At 43.0% G+C, this 17,728-nt stretch overlaps 1 protein-coding gene across 16 annotated transcripts in view; it reads left to right on the forward strand.

Annotated features, from left to right (window-relative positions):
• The window catches only part of LRRC7 (leucine rich repeat containing 7), a 169,574-nt gene that overhangs the window by 99,601 nt on the left and 52,245 nt on the right, over window positions 1-17,728 (forward strand). For all 16 annotated transcript variants that reach the window (XM_032446216.1, XM_032446217.1, XM_015870860.2 and 13 more), the window contains 5 exons: window positions 2,949-3,151; window positions 6,250-6,367; window positions 6,971-7,049; window positions 7,769-7,858; window positions 8,921-8,977. In XM_032446216.1, the coding sequence (XP_032302107.1) occupies window positions 2,949-3,151; window positions 6,250-6,367; window positions 6,971-7,049; window positions 7,769-7,858; window positions 8,921-8,977 (547 nt within the window). The remainder of the gene's footprint in view (window positions 1-2,948; window positions 3,152-6,249; window positions 6,368-6,970; window positions 7,050-7,768; window positions 7,859-8,920; window positions 8,978-17,728) is intronic.

Here is a 17,728-nt window from a genome sequence, read left to right on the forward strand (position 1 = left end):
CCATCATATCACAGGTCCTTTAATTCCATACTGGTGCTTTCTGAATGGATTGCAAAGAACTGCGTGAACCCCAGGAGACATCTAGCAGGCTTCTCCTGCATGATTGCTCATTTCACTTATAATTACAGAGGGTAAATAGAGGAGCAGGCTGTGGACACTTGCAAAACTCCTTCTCACTGAAATATGTTCAGCTCCGTGCTTTCCTGTGGCCATCCTGCCAGAAAGTGGGGTAAGGGGAGCTTCCTGTGGTGGTGTTACTTCACACTGGTCATTAGCAGCACACCTTAGCTCAGCGTCAGGTACCTTCCTTACTTCTGCACTCATCTGTTCTTAAGGAGAGATTGCTGGTCAATCCAAGCAGCGTTCTGTTTGATTTTTTATTGAATAAGAAATTATGGAGCGTTTTAAGGGCTGTGGCAATGGAGTTTGCTTCTGTACAAGCAAACCCCCCTATTTTTAACAACGCTTTTGCTGTTGTAATTGCTATTTTTAGTGCCATTCTCTCCCTGCGTCACTATTTGTACATTTTTTGAGCTGCTCCATCCTGCTGTTATTGTTCTGGCTTTCTTTTAAAATGGAATGTGAGGTTTGTTTTATGCATGTGCCTACAGTGGAGGAGAATAATGCAGAGCTAAGTGCTTTGTAATGCCTATGGGAAGGATGTTTTTCCGGGTAGTTTTTGAAGTACATGTCACCACTCAATTGTTCATTACCTTCAAATGCCTTCAAAAGCTACAAATAATTTGATATTCCAAGGGCATCTATTTGTATTGTGTCATGCTCTGAAATACGCAGTTGCAAATGTTGCTTCCTCTGCTTGAATACAAAGAGGCAGCACATCTTGGAAGCTGAGCTCATTTTTCTTGTGAACAGCTCGTTGGGTGACCAATGCTTTTACAGCCATCAGCTGTTCTGATCTTGCGCTCTCACGTGAGCACATGGGATGGCTTCTGGAAGGGAAATACAGACTTCATGCTACCAAATGGGCTGATTGCATGGGTGTGCTGGGGGGCGAGAAGGCTTTGGAGGGAGTGGGTAATCAGAAATGGGCAAAAACTCTGAGCTGAGGGCAAACGGATGGGGGAAAGCACAGGATGAGAAGTGAAATAATAATCTAAATTTTAGTGATATGTTAGCTTGACAATGAATTGAATCTATTTCCATATCTATATGCCTTCTGGTATTTTAATGTTTATGTAAACTTTGTTATGAAAGTTCTTTCATTGCTTCTATGTTATGCCCCCTACCTCAGCATCTGCGCAAGCTAAATTACAAGACTACTTTTTTTCTCTGTTTTAAGCTCTACCCTTAAGTCAGAATGAGCCAATGGGCAGCTGGGAGCACACAGAGTTCACTTCAGCACCTTGAGAACATGAAAAACAGCATTTCTTCTGTATATGTATCTCCTTGGCATTGCTGAGTGCCAATAGAAGGCTTGAGTTTGTTTTCCTCCCAGATATCAATGACATAAATGGTACTAAAGGTTCTGGAGAGCTGTACGCAGGGTATTGTCAGACCAAGGAAATACTTTTTCCCTCTTTTCATGTTGTGTTTCACACCAATAGCACCTGAAGCACCATGAATGTTCTATGTTCACTCGTATGCAGACCCTCTCAGCTCTGTCCAGGGGCAGGAATGACTTGTTTCTCTTCAGTTACACCTATGTGACAAGGGGCTGTTTGTGTTTGGGAAGCTTCTTTTAATGGGTGAGAGAGCAAAGGAAAGCACAGATTGCCACTGGATTCTATAACTCGTGATGTTTTTGGAAGCTGTTTTGCAGAACCACACTGTGTTTCTCCACTGACATTTTGCATGAGTAGATGGTTGCCTTTTCACTGTGAAAGAGGATCCTGATGTGCTTTGCTTCACTTGGACAAATTGAGTATATTCTTTCCATAAATGTTACAAAACTTTGTAAGTGCTTTACAAAATAGGAAACAAAGAGCTTGTTCTTGTAGGCTTTATGGTAATATACTTCAGAACAGCCTCATTTCTCTATAATCTGGTTAGCATAACTTCTCAATGTCGGTATCTCTTTGAGATGCTGATTGCTTGACGTATATAAAATCTGCTTTCTGTTTGCTCATTTCAGAAGCAGTTGTTTAAAACGTTCTTATTTTGCTGAAAAATATTAAAATGCTGTTGTGTGAACTGTTCCTCACATGAGGTTGGGGTGTGTGTGAGGACTGTGTACATGAAGAAGATGGGCAGAACTGATGTCTGGTCCAGGAGTCGGGTAGAAGTCAGCAGGGAAATTTCCCAGTAGCTTATTGAGCTGCAGGAAAATTAATGGGATTTCTGCTGAGTCCCTTATCTGAGTTCCCACAGCCTGAGATCATACAAGAGAAGCTGGAAGGGCAGGTAAACAAACTGATGGCTTTCTGTTATTCTTATTTTCTTATCAGGTGGTTTACATGTTCTTTTCTTCATCTGTGTGCTCAAAAAGACAATGAGTGCACCCCAACAGTAATTATGGGGAGCTGAAGAAATCTGTTGGTTTAGGGAAATAGAATATGTGTTTCTCAGGGAGAACTGGAGTCCAAATGGCTGTGACTGACTGACTGACTGTCTCACAGCCCAACCCGAGCAGGGGGCAAAAGCACAGAGCACGCTTTAGCTGGAAAATGTTTTCTTTCCTACCCACAAGATTTGCGTAGCTGGTTCCATTGTCACAGAAAGCAAGAACTGGGGATGTCCTTGGCATGTTTTGTTCTGTCACCATGTAGGGGAACAAACAGTACGTTGAGATTGCTTTTCATGATTGCTCTGGCAGGCCCAGTTGGTTGTGCTTTGTCACAAAGCAGGTTAAGATACAGAGAACGCAGATTACTGATACTTGCTGGATAAATATATATCTTTAATGGGCTACTATATTTACATTGATTCTGATGAAATAGGCCCAAACACATTGATAGATTCAGAAAGCTGTTTTCTCCCATTTCTTTCAGTGCCCTGCTTGGAGATGACAACCAAAAGGAAGATTATTGGCCGCTTGGTGCCCTGCCGCTGTTTTCGCGGTGAGGAGGAGATCGTTTCCGTGCTGGATTACTCGCACTGCGGCCTGCAGCAGGTGCCAAAGGAGGTCTTCAACTTCGAGCGCACGTTAGAGGAGCTTTATCTGGATGCCAATCAAATCGAAGAGCTACCCAAGGTAATCTCTGTTCTTTGTGTTACGGTTGGCAAAGCTGTGTTCTTGAACGTGCATTGAAGGTGTGCTCCAACTCTGGAACAGGGCTTGCTCATGGGCTGCTAAATATGACGTGGTGCTTTGAGAGACCGTGAGTACATGGCCACATGGGGCAGGTGGTCTTGCATTTGGAGCATCAGTAGCAGTGCTTTAAGAAAAGTAGCCTTGGCAAGGCTGAGCTGTTGATCCTTGTGGGAAAGAGGCTGACACTGCCTGGGTGACATCTGTACAGCCGTAAATGAGGTCCTACAACCAAGTTACTGTAGTGATCCTTCTTGCACAAAACTTCTTTTACAGATGCTTTAGTCTTCTGTTGATTAATATTTACTGTAAGAAATTAAAAGTTAGTGTAACTTGAATGTTCTGGAAACAAAAGAGGGCAAGGTAGTGGAAAAAACAATTAATAATAGGTGCTAGCTACATAATGAAGCGTGAAGTAATGTAATCCGTTCCTTAATTGAATTTTTCTCAACAATGATGAAAGATGCTTACAAGTCTTTTAATTAAACATTGTTCCACTGTAATCCATTTTTCATCATCTCCCAATATGTTCCTGACTTACCCAATACAGAGACTTTATATAAATCCCATTTCCCAATGTAGAAAGTGTACTTTTTCCATTACACGGATCCTCATATTCAGATACGATGGTTCACTGCTGAGGATTACTCACTCAATCAAGAAGCTATTTACAGATGATAAGGCAGGGCAGCTACAATCTTCAAGTGTCACGAAAAAATGATATAGAGAACTGCCTTATCTCTCCTCCTTCTAGGAAGTACAGCATAGAAGCAGGCTTTTTTTTTTTGTCCCCATAAATATACACTGGTTTGAGCATAGATCATTTCTCTATGAACACAAGTACTTTCAGGACTGTTTCCACTTTATTAACAATTTATGCCTAACCTTGTATATTTTAATAGTGCTATTGAAAAATCATACTGAAAAAAAAATATGTGTAGCTTTGCAATTAGCCAGTGATTTTTGATATATTTCTTTGGCCTCTTGAAAATTGGCTTCACTATGGTATATAGAGAAATGGCAGTGCTGAGTACAGTACATTGGGATGTAAGGTGACAGCCAAGGGGAAAGGCAGTTAAAGGAAATAATGAAACTCAAATGAAGGTGATAATGTCAGTCAGAGCTGAGCCCTGCACTGCACTGTGTTGTGGTTCCATCTATTCATACATGTTATTTGTGAAATGAAACAGCAGATAAATACATACCTGGAGGCAATTTAAATGAATAGGGCTCCATTTTTGCACCTCGCGTTTCGTTTCTCTTTGTTCATAAGTAACAATTTGAAGCAAATACTGTGTACTGCAAAAGTCCTTATGATCAGTGTTGAGTGTGGGTAAATGCATCATTTAACACAGTCTTGGTCTTGTGCAATTATGGGAAGAAAAATGGGATCCTTGGTTGGCTTTTTTAATACCATCTACACCTCTTTGCCTGAGGAGTTTATTAATCATTGCCATAAGTGAAACAGTCCAAATAATTTCTTTCTTAAATTTTCTGCTCCAAATAGTTTTTGCCATGTGTCGAGCTCTGTCCAATGCCTAAATTAAACCATAGGTGACAAAAAGCCATTTTTCCTTCACAAGGCACCGCGTTTCCTCACACGAGGTTGGTGTTCCATGTCATGAACTGCCGCGAGCAGGACTTTCCTTTCTCTGGGAATGTGAAATCCAGTAACTGCTTCCGAAAGGAAATCAGTTTCGTCAATGTTCTATTTTTATTACTTACCAGTATTACGTACCGCAGTGACTCAGTGGTCTATTAAAGCTTACTGTCATCAGAGCACTGTGACCATATTTTACAGCCTCATGAAGAAAAGCACAGGTAGAGGTTCTATTACCTCCTTACGTACCAATGTTACCTGTTTCTCTGGGAACCAGTGCACTTTGTGTCTTTAAATTGATACATCAAACTCATTTTGTCTATTGCATTCTTGAGTTTTTATCTTATACTTTCAGCAACATAATGATGTGGGTTTCTTTCTGCTGTCTTCATTGGAACAAGATTTTTCATTCCTAATTTATTTTTTTTCTTCTTTTAAGGATTTATGGTATCATTCTGCAATTCTTAGTCTCTATTTCCTCCCAAATTTAGCTAAAACCTTTTTTTTCTTGCCTTTGCTCTTTATCATGGGCTGCCACTACAAATATGACCCTATTTGCATGAGTCAAACGAATCAATGCCATAAAAAAAGAATTGATTTTGATGCAGGTGGAATCCCTGGCAATCAGTGTGCAGAAAAGCACAGATGAAATGAAAACTCCCCACAGCAACTGTCCTCTATAAATAACTATAAAGAAAAGCCTGTTTAAACTTGTACTGGGAGACATCAATAAAGATAAATCTAGTGTGTTGTTATAATAGGTATGAGGAGCTCTTAGTTATCAGCTGCAACACCTCATTGTCTCATGGGGAAGTGGGGACATGCAGGATAACACCCGCTGTTGTCCCTCACACCCTGGCGCTGCCAGCACAAGTGGGAGGGAAGCAGAGGTGGTACATGAGCGCAGTGTGAGGAGCTGTAGGGCTGCCATGAAGGTCTGTATATCCTCCATGAGGAGCTGTAGGCTACTATGAGGGAGTTCCATTTTGCAGCTCTAGCAGCACGGTATGGTTTGTATGCACACCAAAGCTGTATGTTGCTATGGGCTGCAGCAACATGGCTGGAAATCACAAAGGCAAACGCTGGAGTGTGGTACTGCCCTTCCTTTTCAGTCCTGTCCAAAATGCTGTGCTTTGAGTAGAGGCCCTGAAAGCAGGTTTTGCTCTTCCTAAAGTGAGCGTGCACTCTGTGCAGAGCGCTCTGCAGTGTCTGGGCATTTCTGCCACTCACCAGCTGTGCTGATAATTCCTTCTGGCCGCATGTAAGCAGTGCTGGTGCGCTGAGCAGTCCTGAAGGACAACTTCCCAAATCCTGGCCTTTCAAAATACTTCTGCATGTTTGAATTCTTCCGTAGTTCTGTAATATTTGTTGTTTCAGTTTGTGAAGGTGATTCCAAACTGATTTTTCCTGAAACGCTCTGAAGTATCTTTTTATGTTACAGCAACTGTTCAACTGCCAGGCGCTGCGCAAGCTGAGCATACCAGACAATGACCTCTCCAGTCTGCCAACCACCATCGCCAGCCTCGTTAATCTCAGAGAACTCGATATCAGTAAAAATGGTAAGAGATCAAAAGGATGAGAATCTTAAAGAACTGTAAGGAGTAAACAAACAACAAGGAAGGCCAAATTCTACCAACCATGTTCTAGAAAATGTACTTTTTTTTTTCTCCATGTTACTCCCTGTTTTCTTACCTGATGCTTTTAACAAGTGTGGGTGGATAACCACCTCACTTACTGTTCTCCAAATGAAGTGAATAAATAAAACAGAGGCTTTACTAGCATAGAACACCATGGTAAGTTGTGCCTGGTAAGCACTGCAAATAGAGGAGCAGGGCCTTGTTTTATTGCACTATATCAGTATAAGTCTAGAGATGGGGCAAAGAAAAGGGTGGGCACATGGGAGAGAAATGAAAGGCACAAATATCAGTACAAACTGTGTCACTCTAACTCTAGAAAACCTGAAGTATCAACATGGAATTTGTACTGCAAACCACGTTGCATGTTGTGGTCTATTCATTTACTGCTCAAGTACCTTTTGGACTGTAATACTGAAGTATGTATATCACTGTTAGATCTTGTCTGATCTGAAGCAATCTCATTTAGGATCAAAACAGGTTGAACAGTTTTTATATGCGTGTAATACTTCCTTCAATATTTTTCAGGAATTCAAGACTTCCCAGAGAATATTAAGTGTTGTAAGTGTTTAACAATTATTGAAGCCAGTGTCAATCCGGTATCAAAGTGAGTATCAGGAGCCTCGTGTTTGTATTACTGCTTGTGCAGAGAATGTGTGCAAAGCTGACTAAAATCTGGATGCCCAGTGCCAACTTTATTTACAGAATTAACAAAAATTGCTTTTCAACTGTTTGAAATCCAAGATGGGTGTGAAGAGATCTGCGCTCTGTGTGGGAGCATGGCGTGTGTCCATGTGATAAGGAGTGTGTTGGTGTAGCAGTGCGAGTGGTGCAGCCTGAGGGCTGGTAATGGATGTGTTTGGGAGTAAGCTGTGCTGCGTCCTCCAGTGCCATAATCTCCAGGTTGGGGCTTCAGAAATCCTTACTCCTGCCCAAAAGCTGCAGTAGTTGTCACCAAATATACCAAATATCTTTGTTGTAATCCTGTGTTACATGAAAAAGAGTGAAGGAAATGAAAGAACAAAAATTCGGTATCTCAGGGCAGGGGAGGAGGAAGGCACCTTTGGCTTAGAAGCCTCAACTTGAAAGGGAGGAAAGGACGATACAACTGGGATGTGCCAAGGAGTTGGATTTTATGTGGTTATAGCAATGTGGAAAAGATGAGAGCAGTCAAAAATACCCACAAAAAGTTGCTCGGTAAATTCTTGATAATTTGGGTAGGAAAAGAGGGTGAGAAAGAAAGTCATCTTTCTCTTTCTAAATATACATTGTTATTATTTCCATAGCAACTTCAGTGTGAGCATTAAGCTTTTAACTGTTTTGTAGGCTGCCAGATGGCTTCACACAACTTCTAAATTTGACCCAGCTCTATCTGAATGATGCCTTTTTGGAGTTTCTCCCAGCTAACTTTGGAAGGTAAGAATTAGTCATCAAAGCGCATTGCTCTTTCATATGAACCCGCTTTGGGTTTTAAAGGGCCATTTTAAAACTGTAATTTATTTTTTTTAAACAACAACAACAGAAAGTATGGATTTTGTCTCCTCAGCCCTATGTTGATGAATTATTACTGTTGGAGAGAATTTTATGTCAGCAAGAATTCTATGATGAAGTGAAGCACTTTGCTGGTTTAGGGAAAAGGTGGGCAGAAATAAGAACTGGAGAAAAGAGGCCTGTCCTTGGTCAAGTGTGTTATTAAACTGTGGCAAGTGCAGAAAATACCGGTGTGGTGTATGTCTATTGAGGAGTGAAGAGAAAGAAAAACGTGTCTGAGTCGGAAAGAAAGATAAGGAATGGCTGAGGGTGGTGAAGCAACAAAAGCAAGAATATAAAAGCAAGGAGAACAGAGAAGGTTTATGCAGCTCCAATATCATCCCTTTGGCATCCTGCACTTACTAATCCTTGTCATGTCTCTGAAGCTCCCAACATTAGCGTACAGGAATTGCACTGTTTTTCACTAACCACACACAGCTCTTCAGCTGTGTCTCTCCTATTGCTCTGCTCCAGATTTTAGCTCTTGCTTTGTCTCTTCTGCTATAGTAATGTTCAGTTAATCTCTTACAGTCTCATTTAGCCATCTGAGCAGAGTGGGGAATGGAGCCTGCCTGAGCATCATGTAAACCCCTCTGCACTTATCACTTGGAGGTGTTCCTTTTAGTCCTGGCTAAGTGCAAGTGCAGGATTTGCAATGGGCCTTTTCCTTTTTTTTCCTTTTTTTTTTTCTTTTTGGTAGGAAAGGGGAATCCTGTGGGTGTCTATAATAACAAAGAACTGGAAGTCTGAGATTCTGTGAAACAGAAAATGGATATTGTATTGGACAGAGAAGTATCTGGAGCTTTGTGTGGTTTCAGCTTTCCTCACAGACACACACTAACACTTAGGGAACCAATGGACTTCACTAAGGAGTAATATCAAAAGGCAGTATGGGTGGGCTTCTGAACTGATTCATAGAATGAACTAATTATTTTCTCTTGTTCCTAGGCTTGTCAAATTGAGAATATTGGAGTTAAGGGAAAATCACTTGAAAACTCTACCAAAGTAAGTGATTATTTATGTAACTCTCTTTGACCTGATGTTTCCTGCAGTGCAAAATAATTTAACTGGTAGCATTCTGATGATGTTATTTCTGTTCACATCTATTTTTTTCTCCTGTTCCAAGATGATGTACTAATGCTTTTTAGCAAAAAGCAAGTGTTATAATGGAAGATGGGTGCTTGTAAACTAGCCAGCTACAGCAGTAAACATCCACACTTCCTGTGCTGTATGTCGGGAGTTCCACTTTATAAAGCCAGGAATACACTTTTGTATTCAGACCAGCGTTGTGTGTTTTCTATATGAGGATCTTTACCAATGGAAAAATATCCACGGCTCTGGGAATCATTCCAAATGGAGGCTGTGTGTCCCCATTGTAAGTGAGACTTAGAATGGCAATAGTAGACTGCTGGTGAAACTTTACTAACGCTGAACTGCATGTTATTGAGCACTCTGCTCAATGTGCACTAAAAGCTGATATGCAGGAGTTTCCCTATGTGGGAAATAATGTTTTCACTGCTCCATTTGGGTGTTTCCCTAGAGGCCCAGCATGACCCTTTAAAGAGAAAAGTCATGTTTTATGCTAAAGGAAGTATTTCTGATACCAGTGGAAAACACTTTTTGTGTGTGCAAACATCCCATTTCCTCTGCTCTGAATTTGGTTTGCACCTAAGGGCTGTGGCTCTGGGGTCATTACTGTCTGCTGGCTGTGTGCGCACTGGGGCTGATGGCAGTGGGGCAGGAGTCGTGCAGCCTTACAAATGAGAAGGCTCTCCTGTACTTGGGCAGCACACCTTGTCCAGGTGCCACCCCTGGCAGTGTCTGGCAGCCCTGCTGGGTGCAGCAGCACTGAGCTGGCCGTGGCTGAGCTCAGTGAGTTCCCACTGATGGCTCCGATGGGATGGAAGCTCTGAGTGCTGTAACCAAGGGAGACCTTCCTTGTGGGCAGTCAGTCTCTGCTCTGCTGCGGCAGAAGCTGCTGTGCTCTGCTGAGGCTGACTGGGAAGAAGGGCTCCTGCTTGTGCACACACTGTCCTTCAGAATGGTGGTGGGAGGCACAGCTGTGTTGTGACATACAGAAAGAGGGGAGAGCGAATCATTCTGAGTGCAGTGCTGGGCTGTGTCCAGCTGTGACATGTCTGTGCCTGCAGCAGAACCAGCTCAGTCAGGAAATACCTGCAGCCCTATAAACCAGAGGGGCTGTACAACCTGGAGCTGGGGCAGATGGGGCAGGTCTATGTGTACTGCAGAGCTTTCCTTCTTATCCTGCAAATTGCTTGATGCACTGTGAGCAAGGGGAACCTACTGATATTGGTAGTTGTTTGGTGGTTCTGCTATGGGAGTAACAATGAAAAAGAAGGTGAATGCCTGGTTTTAATGTTGTACCTCTGCACTTAACTAACGTGGAAGTATATCATCCTACCATTGGATGTGGCATCTGCTCAGTGCTATTACCATGTTAAATGCAACTTAAATCAAGTGGAATGAAAAGTTACCAAAAAGCAGATGGCAGTCTGTCCTCTGTGCTGTGCTGTCAGCTGTATGTGCATGAAGGCTTTCTAAGGGAAGCATTTAGCATCTTGGCATAAACAGCAATTAAATGTGTTTTGTGTTTACCGTAGCTCTATTTTTGGCCACTCAGTCAACAAGTCAAGGTTGTTTTAAAATGTATCCATGGTAACCAAGTGCCAAACGTTCAAATTTAGTTACAAAATCATCGGATGAGTAAATGCTAATAACTGCTGATTGAAAGGAAGCTCCATAACCAGAGCAGGGATCTCCAGAGTGGCATTCTTTAATCACAGCATGGCCTGGGCTGCAAAGGCCCACAGTGCTCATCCAGTCCCAACCCCCTGCTGTGTGCAGGGCCACCAACCAGCAGCCCAGGCTGCCCAGAGCCACATCCAGCCTGGCCTTGAATGCCTGCAGGGATGGGGCATCCACAGCCTCCTTGGGCAACTTGTTCCAGTGCATTACCACCTTAATACACCTTGCATTAAGAAACAAGAGCTCTCTGTTGGCTGTTGAGTTTGTCAGCCTAATTTTTCTCCATGCAGGACAAGTCCAACGATATCAGTGTATTCCCTGATGCTTTCCAATAGGAAGTCAGTGCAGTGTTGTGTTCCTGGTGTACAGTGTGGGGAGTTCCTGTTCTCCATCAGCAGTACTTTCTCTTCAGAAGGTTTTCCTGCTACTTCTTAAATGCTGAAAGTATTTGTATGTTGACTCTACAGCTCTGCACAAAACTGCTTTCTAAAAACAATTATTTCTTTTCTCTCTTACGTGGTTGTTAAAGCTGACTGTTTCCAAGAGCTTCAGGGCATTAAGAAATATCTGGAAATCTCTGGCCAATATTGCAAATGTTTTCTAATGCCTTTTCAAAGCAGTAATTTTTGCAACAAAAAACAGGAAACAATCTTTTTTTTTTTTTTCTTCTTCAATTCCTGTTAAAATTTCTGGAGCATTTGTGAGTTTCTGAGGCTTGAGCAATGTAACCACCTCTGCAGGTGCAATCCATGGCTCAAAGACCCAACCAGGATAATCTGTATCATTCTGTTTGGTAAAGGTGGTCTTTTCTTGCTGTAATGACATGTAATATCACTGTGTAATGGCTCAGGGCGATGCTTAACAGAGCGCAGCTCCCAGTAGCTCTGTAGCATTCTGCTCTGTAAATGTTACCCTGCTGAATATGTATGTGAAGCTGAAGGTGAGGCTTTCCAATTGCCACTGATGTTTTCAGGCATTTTGCACCCAAACTGAAGCAATTAAGTTCAGTGCAGAAATTCCTGATAGCTTCAGTGGGTTCTGAATGAGGCAACTTGTGCTTCAGTGTTTAATTATTCTGTGTTTGAGCCATTTCTGAGTGGAGGGCTGCAATTCCCAGCTTCTTTCCTACAGGATAGCACTGTGGTCCAGCCTGGGTTGGAAGACATGGGAAGGCAGGAGGCTGCCAAGGGAGAAGAGCCCCTTGTGCTGCTGGTGGTGATCTGGGTCCCGCAGGTGCCCCAGGGGCTTTCCCTGCCCTCAGCCCTGTTTGTGGCAGTGATGACACCTCCTAGAAAGGCCCAAATGTTCTGGTTTCCAAAAACCTCCTGGAGGTCAACATCCTTTTTAAAGTCATTTACAAAGTCAGCAGCAGGCGCCCAGAGCTGGGTGCAGCTGGCAGCTCCTCTCCCTGCTCAGATAAAATTCCTGTTTCTTCCATTTTATGCACGTGAAGACCCTCTCTGTTCACATAGGTGCTTGTGTTAAGGACTCCCGGTGATGGACCTCCACACGTGCTTTTGGTAGACCTCACTGTGCAGATCTCTCGTGCTCTTTTGATAGACTCCGAGAGTTTCTGAGTCATGCCAAAAATGGTGCTGAATTCCCCCAGTGTGTCATATTTCTTCAAGTATCCCTTTATGTTAGAAGAGCTTCTGTTAAGTTGCCTGGTGCAGATGGCAGTCACTGGCATGTGGCTTCCTCAGCGTATCCTGGAGTGATGCAGGGGTTGTTGTGACGTTTCTGATGGGCTGCCCATCACCCAGCACTGAGGCGCCACGTGTGACACACACACGCTATCTGAGCCCATAACCTGAGTTCCATCATAACCTGAGTTCCATCATAACCTGAGTTCCATCACTTCTCAGTGATTCTGCTCTTCCTTTCTATTTGCTTTATTCTGATTTCTGCTTAAGACAAACCCTGTGGCTGACTCTGTGGGTGAGCACTGCAGCATGGGAGCCGGCCCAAACTCCGGATACAGATTAATTCAGGTTTTCTGCTGTGACCTTTCTTTTGGAGCGTTCCTTTTATATCCTTCCCATAGACTTCTGGCAGGTTTCCTGCTCCCGAGGTGCTTGAATAAAGATGTGTTATTACTTTTTATGCCTTTTTTCAGACATTTCTGAAGATGTTTTCTGGCCTTTTATAGCTAACCGTACTGTTCTGTTTTCCTTATTTGGCTGCGTGTGCACAGTGAGACGGCATGTGGCAAATCTGCCCCACCGATAAATTTCCTGAGCACAAATTGAGGGAGGTGGATCATAGAACAAGGAAACCATTGTGGTTGGAAGAGCCCTCTGAGCTTCCACTGCCCACCAACCTCAGGGTCACGTCCCCACAGCTCTGGGACACCCCCAGGGACAGTTAATCTGCCCCCAGCCAAACCTGGGCTGCCTATGCTATGCCATGCTGCTATGCCAGCACCTGGCTGCTCTCTTTGGGAAAATAAATTTCTCCTGGTGTTCAAGCTGAACCTTCTTTTCTGCACTGTGAGGCTGTCACCCCTCAGCCTAGAGATGCTGCCGGTGGGGAAAGTGGACACCAACTATGAGTAAGGTGGGTGCACACAGTGAGCACCTCCACCTTTCCTTCCTGCTCCTCAGCAGGGCATATTGTGCTTGTTTGTCAGCCGTTCAGCATTACCCATGTAGGTTGTTTGTTCTGTGCAGTCTGTCTGGGGATTTTCAGCAGCTGTCAATGGATGTGCCAGCAGCTCTGGTTCAGTGCTGTAAACACCTGTGAGTACATTGGCACTTTCTGTTGCGTTTAGTGGAACAGAGAAGACCCTTCTTAATTTCTCTTAAATTTGCAAGAAATAATACACTGAAATTACTTTCACAACTCTGTTATATATTAGAGCACTCATTGTTACATGTGTACTCACGTAAGTGTGTGCACACGTGGATATGTGCCCATGAGTGGCTGGTGACAGGGCACAGCCCCAGCCCTGGCCCTGCAGACTGTCTGTGGTGGCACTGGGGTGGAGGAGCTGCTCTCCCCAACCTGATGTGTAGGAGCACGAAGGCAGCTGCTGCTGGGAGGGTAACAGATTGCAAGGTATAGTTTGCTGCTTTGAAAATCACAGTGGTGAAGCAGGAGTTAACAAGCCTCCTGATTAATGTGCAGGGTTCACTCCTGATGCCGTGACTGTGCAATGAATGGATGCTTGCAGAGCTGTCTCAGCACTCCCATCTTGGTGCAGACAAGCAGCTTTCATGCCACTGTAACCTGTTTCTCAATTTCTCTCTCTTAATTGCAGCTCCAGCCTGCGTGGCTTTGTCTCACCTGTACAAATTGAAGTGCTGTTTTCCTGTATGAATGCACAATGAGGCCTTTTGTGCCTAGCGGTTAATTATCAGGCCAGCGGTGTCTGTGTTGGTGTTTGGAAACCATTTACCAAATAAATGTTGTGTTGGAACTGTGACCCCTGTGCTGCATGATGGGGCTGCCTTGTATGAAGGGCTCTGAGTGCAGATACTCCAGCAGAGCCCTTCAGTGGGCTGTGGGGTTAACCCAGCCCCTCCAGTGCCCAGTGTACTGTTTCCTTTGGTTATTGTGTAAATAACATGAAGTCCTGCCACGTTTTCCCAGTGTTGGATAAATGCTGAGTGCTTCTGTTTATGTTAATCATCATTACACGAAGTACACCTCTTCCTACCAATTAGCTGCTTCTGGGAAGTTATAGAAAATGATTTGAATGAAAATTCAGAGAGGTGAAGTCATGGCGGTGCTGCCTACACTGTAGGAAACAACCTCTGTGTTGGGTGAGTCAGCCCTAAGTCATGCAGCAGGAGCTGATCTGCACTGCTCAGGGCTGGACCGCTTCATTGCTGATGGCAGTTTGAGGCCTGGTGCCTATTTTCTGGCTGTTTAGTTTCAATAACTGTTCCATTAAGGAGGAGACCGCCCAAACACAGACCGATATTCTACCTGAAAGACTGAAAATCACAGACTTCTGTGTTCAAAATGAATGTGAATCCAGAATATTGATTGTAACCAAGTGCTACCAATGGGTACCTGCTTATTTTACCATTACTTTTCAGTTCTTTTTTTCCTGTAAGTATGAGATAGAAATGTTAGACAGACTTTACAATGACATAGACAATATTTTTATGTCCACATTGACTTTTTTTCCCAAGATGTTGATTGCTGCTTGAACTGTGCTAACTGCGCTTTGCTCTCTGTGCTGGACCATCCACAAGTTGACCTGATCCTAAATACTTTTTTTGTTGTTTGCTTGTTTTTAGGCAGATGTTTTAGGAGCAGTGGCACATAACCAAGCTCAGAGGTGGTTCCTCTCTCCAGTGTTCATTGCTCTGCTTGGTTGTGTCAGGGCAATGCAGTTATTGCGCCGATTGAAGTTAAGCTTCCTCAGTTTTTCAGCCAAAGTTACTACGTGGATTTACTGAGCTGGAGAGGAACTTTCTGAACACATTTCTATAGCAACAAAAACTTTTAAGTTATCCAGTAGTCTATTGAAGGGCAGTCATAAACATTCACTGCACTTCGTAGGGGCTTATATATACCTCTCTATCTCTTTCTTTCTCCCTTTTTGGTTTATGTTCAATGTCTAATGTTACTCAAATACATCCTAGTAGTTGGCCTCAGACAATCCAGTGGCAGAGATGCAGCAAGTAATGAAGTTCTCCTGACCAATGTAGATGTTACCTCTCTTGGTTGACTCCTCCTTTGTCCAAGTGTGCTGGCCAAGGCACCAGTTCACACTGCCATCCCAATGGGAGGACAGTGATGACTCAAGTGCCACATAGTGTAGATGCGGCACTTAGGGACTTGTTTAACAGGCGTGGTGGTGATGGTTTGGTGGCTGGATTTAGGATCTTTTCCAACGTTTATGATTGTATGGGAGCCGTGTTACTCCAGACTCAATGCTTTGGGATGTTTATATCCTTTTGGGTTCCTGGGGGGAGCCAAAGGTGCTTCCTATCTGCAGAAAAGAGCTGAAGGCTGTATATGTGCTGTTGCTTACACAAAGCAACCAGGCAATCTGCCTGTATTTTTTTAAACGCCTTTGCATAATTAGAAGTAGTTGGTATGGTTCTTGCTTTTAGAGCCATTTGAGATGAGGAAAACACCTCCTCAGAGTTTTGTGGGATTTCTTTCAGTAGAAATGGGTGAAATTGAAAAATTGTAGAAACTGCATTTGTAAATGGTGAGTCACCGGTGTCTGAGAAACAGCAGGAGCTGGTAAGCGATGAGAAAATACTTGTGTTTCTGGTACTCATCTGTGTGACTCACTGTTCCCACACAAAGCTGTGGCTTCTCATCTCTTCTTTGATTTCTTGACAGTAGGTGTTAGAGCTCTTCGACTGGGGTTTGTTTATGTCCTTTCTGTAATACCTTGCTTTTAGCAAATAATGTACCATGCAGATGTTACCAAGAGGGGACCCTCAGCAGCTGATGTTTGGAGAACATGGAACTTCTCAGGAAGTTTGGGAGAACTGGAAAAACTGTGGTATTCTGAGTACGAGAAATCAAAACTTAATTAAATTAAATAAAGCAGTGTGCAAGGTCATGTACTGAGGGACTGATAAGGAATTATGGTGTAAGTGGGGGGTTCTTTGGTCAGTGGTTGTATTGGAGGAAAAAAGCCACGAGTCTCTTGTTAGGATGTGAAATGTCTGAGTCATCCATCTAACAGAGCCCTGACAAGGCTGGATGTTCTTTGTCAAAGTATTTCCACTAGAGATGAAGAAGTGTTTGTGATGTTGTATAAAGAATGAGACCTCATTAGAAAAAGTTCACAATGAAGCAAGGATTAGGAAGAGCTAAAGGTATAATGGAAAAACAGGAAGGGGAATGCATGCAGGATGTATGCATGCATTCCCATACAAGAAGGCTCTAAAAATGTCCTCTTACTTACACTGAGAGGACAGAAGTTGATGCGGGATAATTTGGTGATGGTCTCTGCACACACAGCCAGGTGGGCAGCTTGGAAGAGAACTCCTGCATGGATGGGGGCAGAGGTGTGCATGGTTGGCAGAGGAACAAAAAGGATGGGTTATTCCTATGATTCTATCACAGGAATCGTTGCAGCTGGAGAAGCTCTCTCAGCTCCCCTCTGCCCCCATCCCTCAGTGCCACATCCCCACAGCTCTGAACACCCCCAGGGATGTGGCCCCCACTCCTGGGCTGCTCTGCAGTGCTTATTTACTGTAGGCTACAAAGTCTATCATCTTGTTTTGTTTTTCTTTGCTGAATGGCTGAAGTTATAATTAGAATCTTCGTGTTTCAGCTGCCCCTCTTTGGATCAAACAATAATTCTGTGCATTGGAGATCTGCAAAAGCACTTCTCAAAAATTCTATGAAAAATGGACCTTTTTTGCACAATATTTAACTCTCAATACTTGACGTTCTTCTGTGACGAAGGCAGCTGTTGTGTTTTCTTCCACTAACTTGAAAGCTCAGAAGGTCACTATTATCTACAATTTTCCATGTAAGGTATTTCAGTTGGAAACCAGAGGAATCTCATCTGTTACGTGTTTCAGTCTGAGTCACAACTGAAATTGTGAAACCAACCATCCAATAGAGCACCTATAAGGTGTCTGCAGCTTTGCAGTCAGCACTGTCCTGTTCCTGTTGTCATGACTATGAATACACATCTATGGAAATAATTTTAACCCGTATTTGTGTTGATTGTACCTGAAATGCAGTGAAACTGTAAAAGGAAACACAGAGGATCAGGGTTTCTAAGCAGCGTCTTAACAGATATAGAAGTAACGCGCAGTAACTTGTTTGTGAAGCAATATAAAGTCATGTAGATGAGATTCTGCTTTGAGAGAACACACTGAAAATAACCACAGGTATTTCACAGAAGTTAGGTTTGTATATTAAAAGTATCTACCAATAGAAGGGGCTTTTATCACTAAAACTTCATTTTTAATTGAAAAAATAAATTAGAAAAACAACATTAAAAATGTAGTTTAAACGTTGTATGAATTGAATACTGGCAATTCTCTGTAAATATCATTT

Source organism: Coturnix japonica, chromosome 8, assembly GCF_001577835.2.
Source record: "Coturnix japonica isolate 7356 chromosome 8, Coturnix japonica 2.1, whole genome shotgun sequence".
Lineage (NCBI taxonomy): Eukaryota > Metazoa > Chordata > Aves > Galliformes > Phasianidae > Coturnix > Coturnix japonica.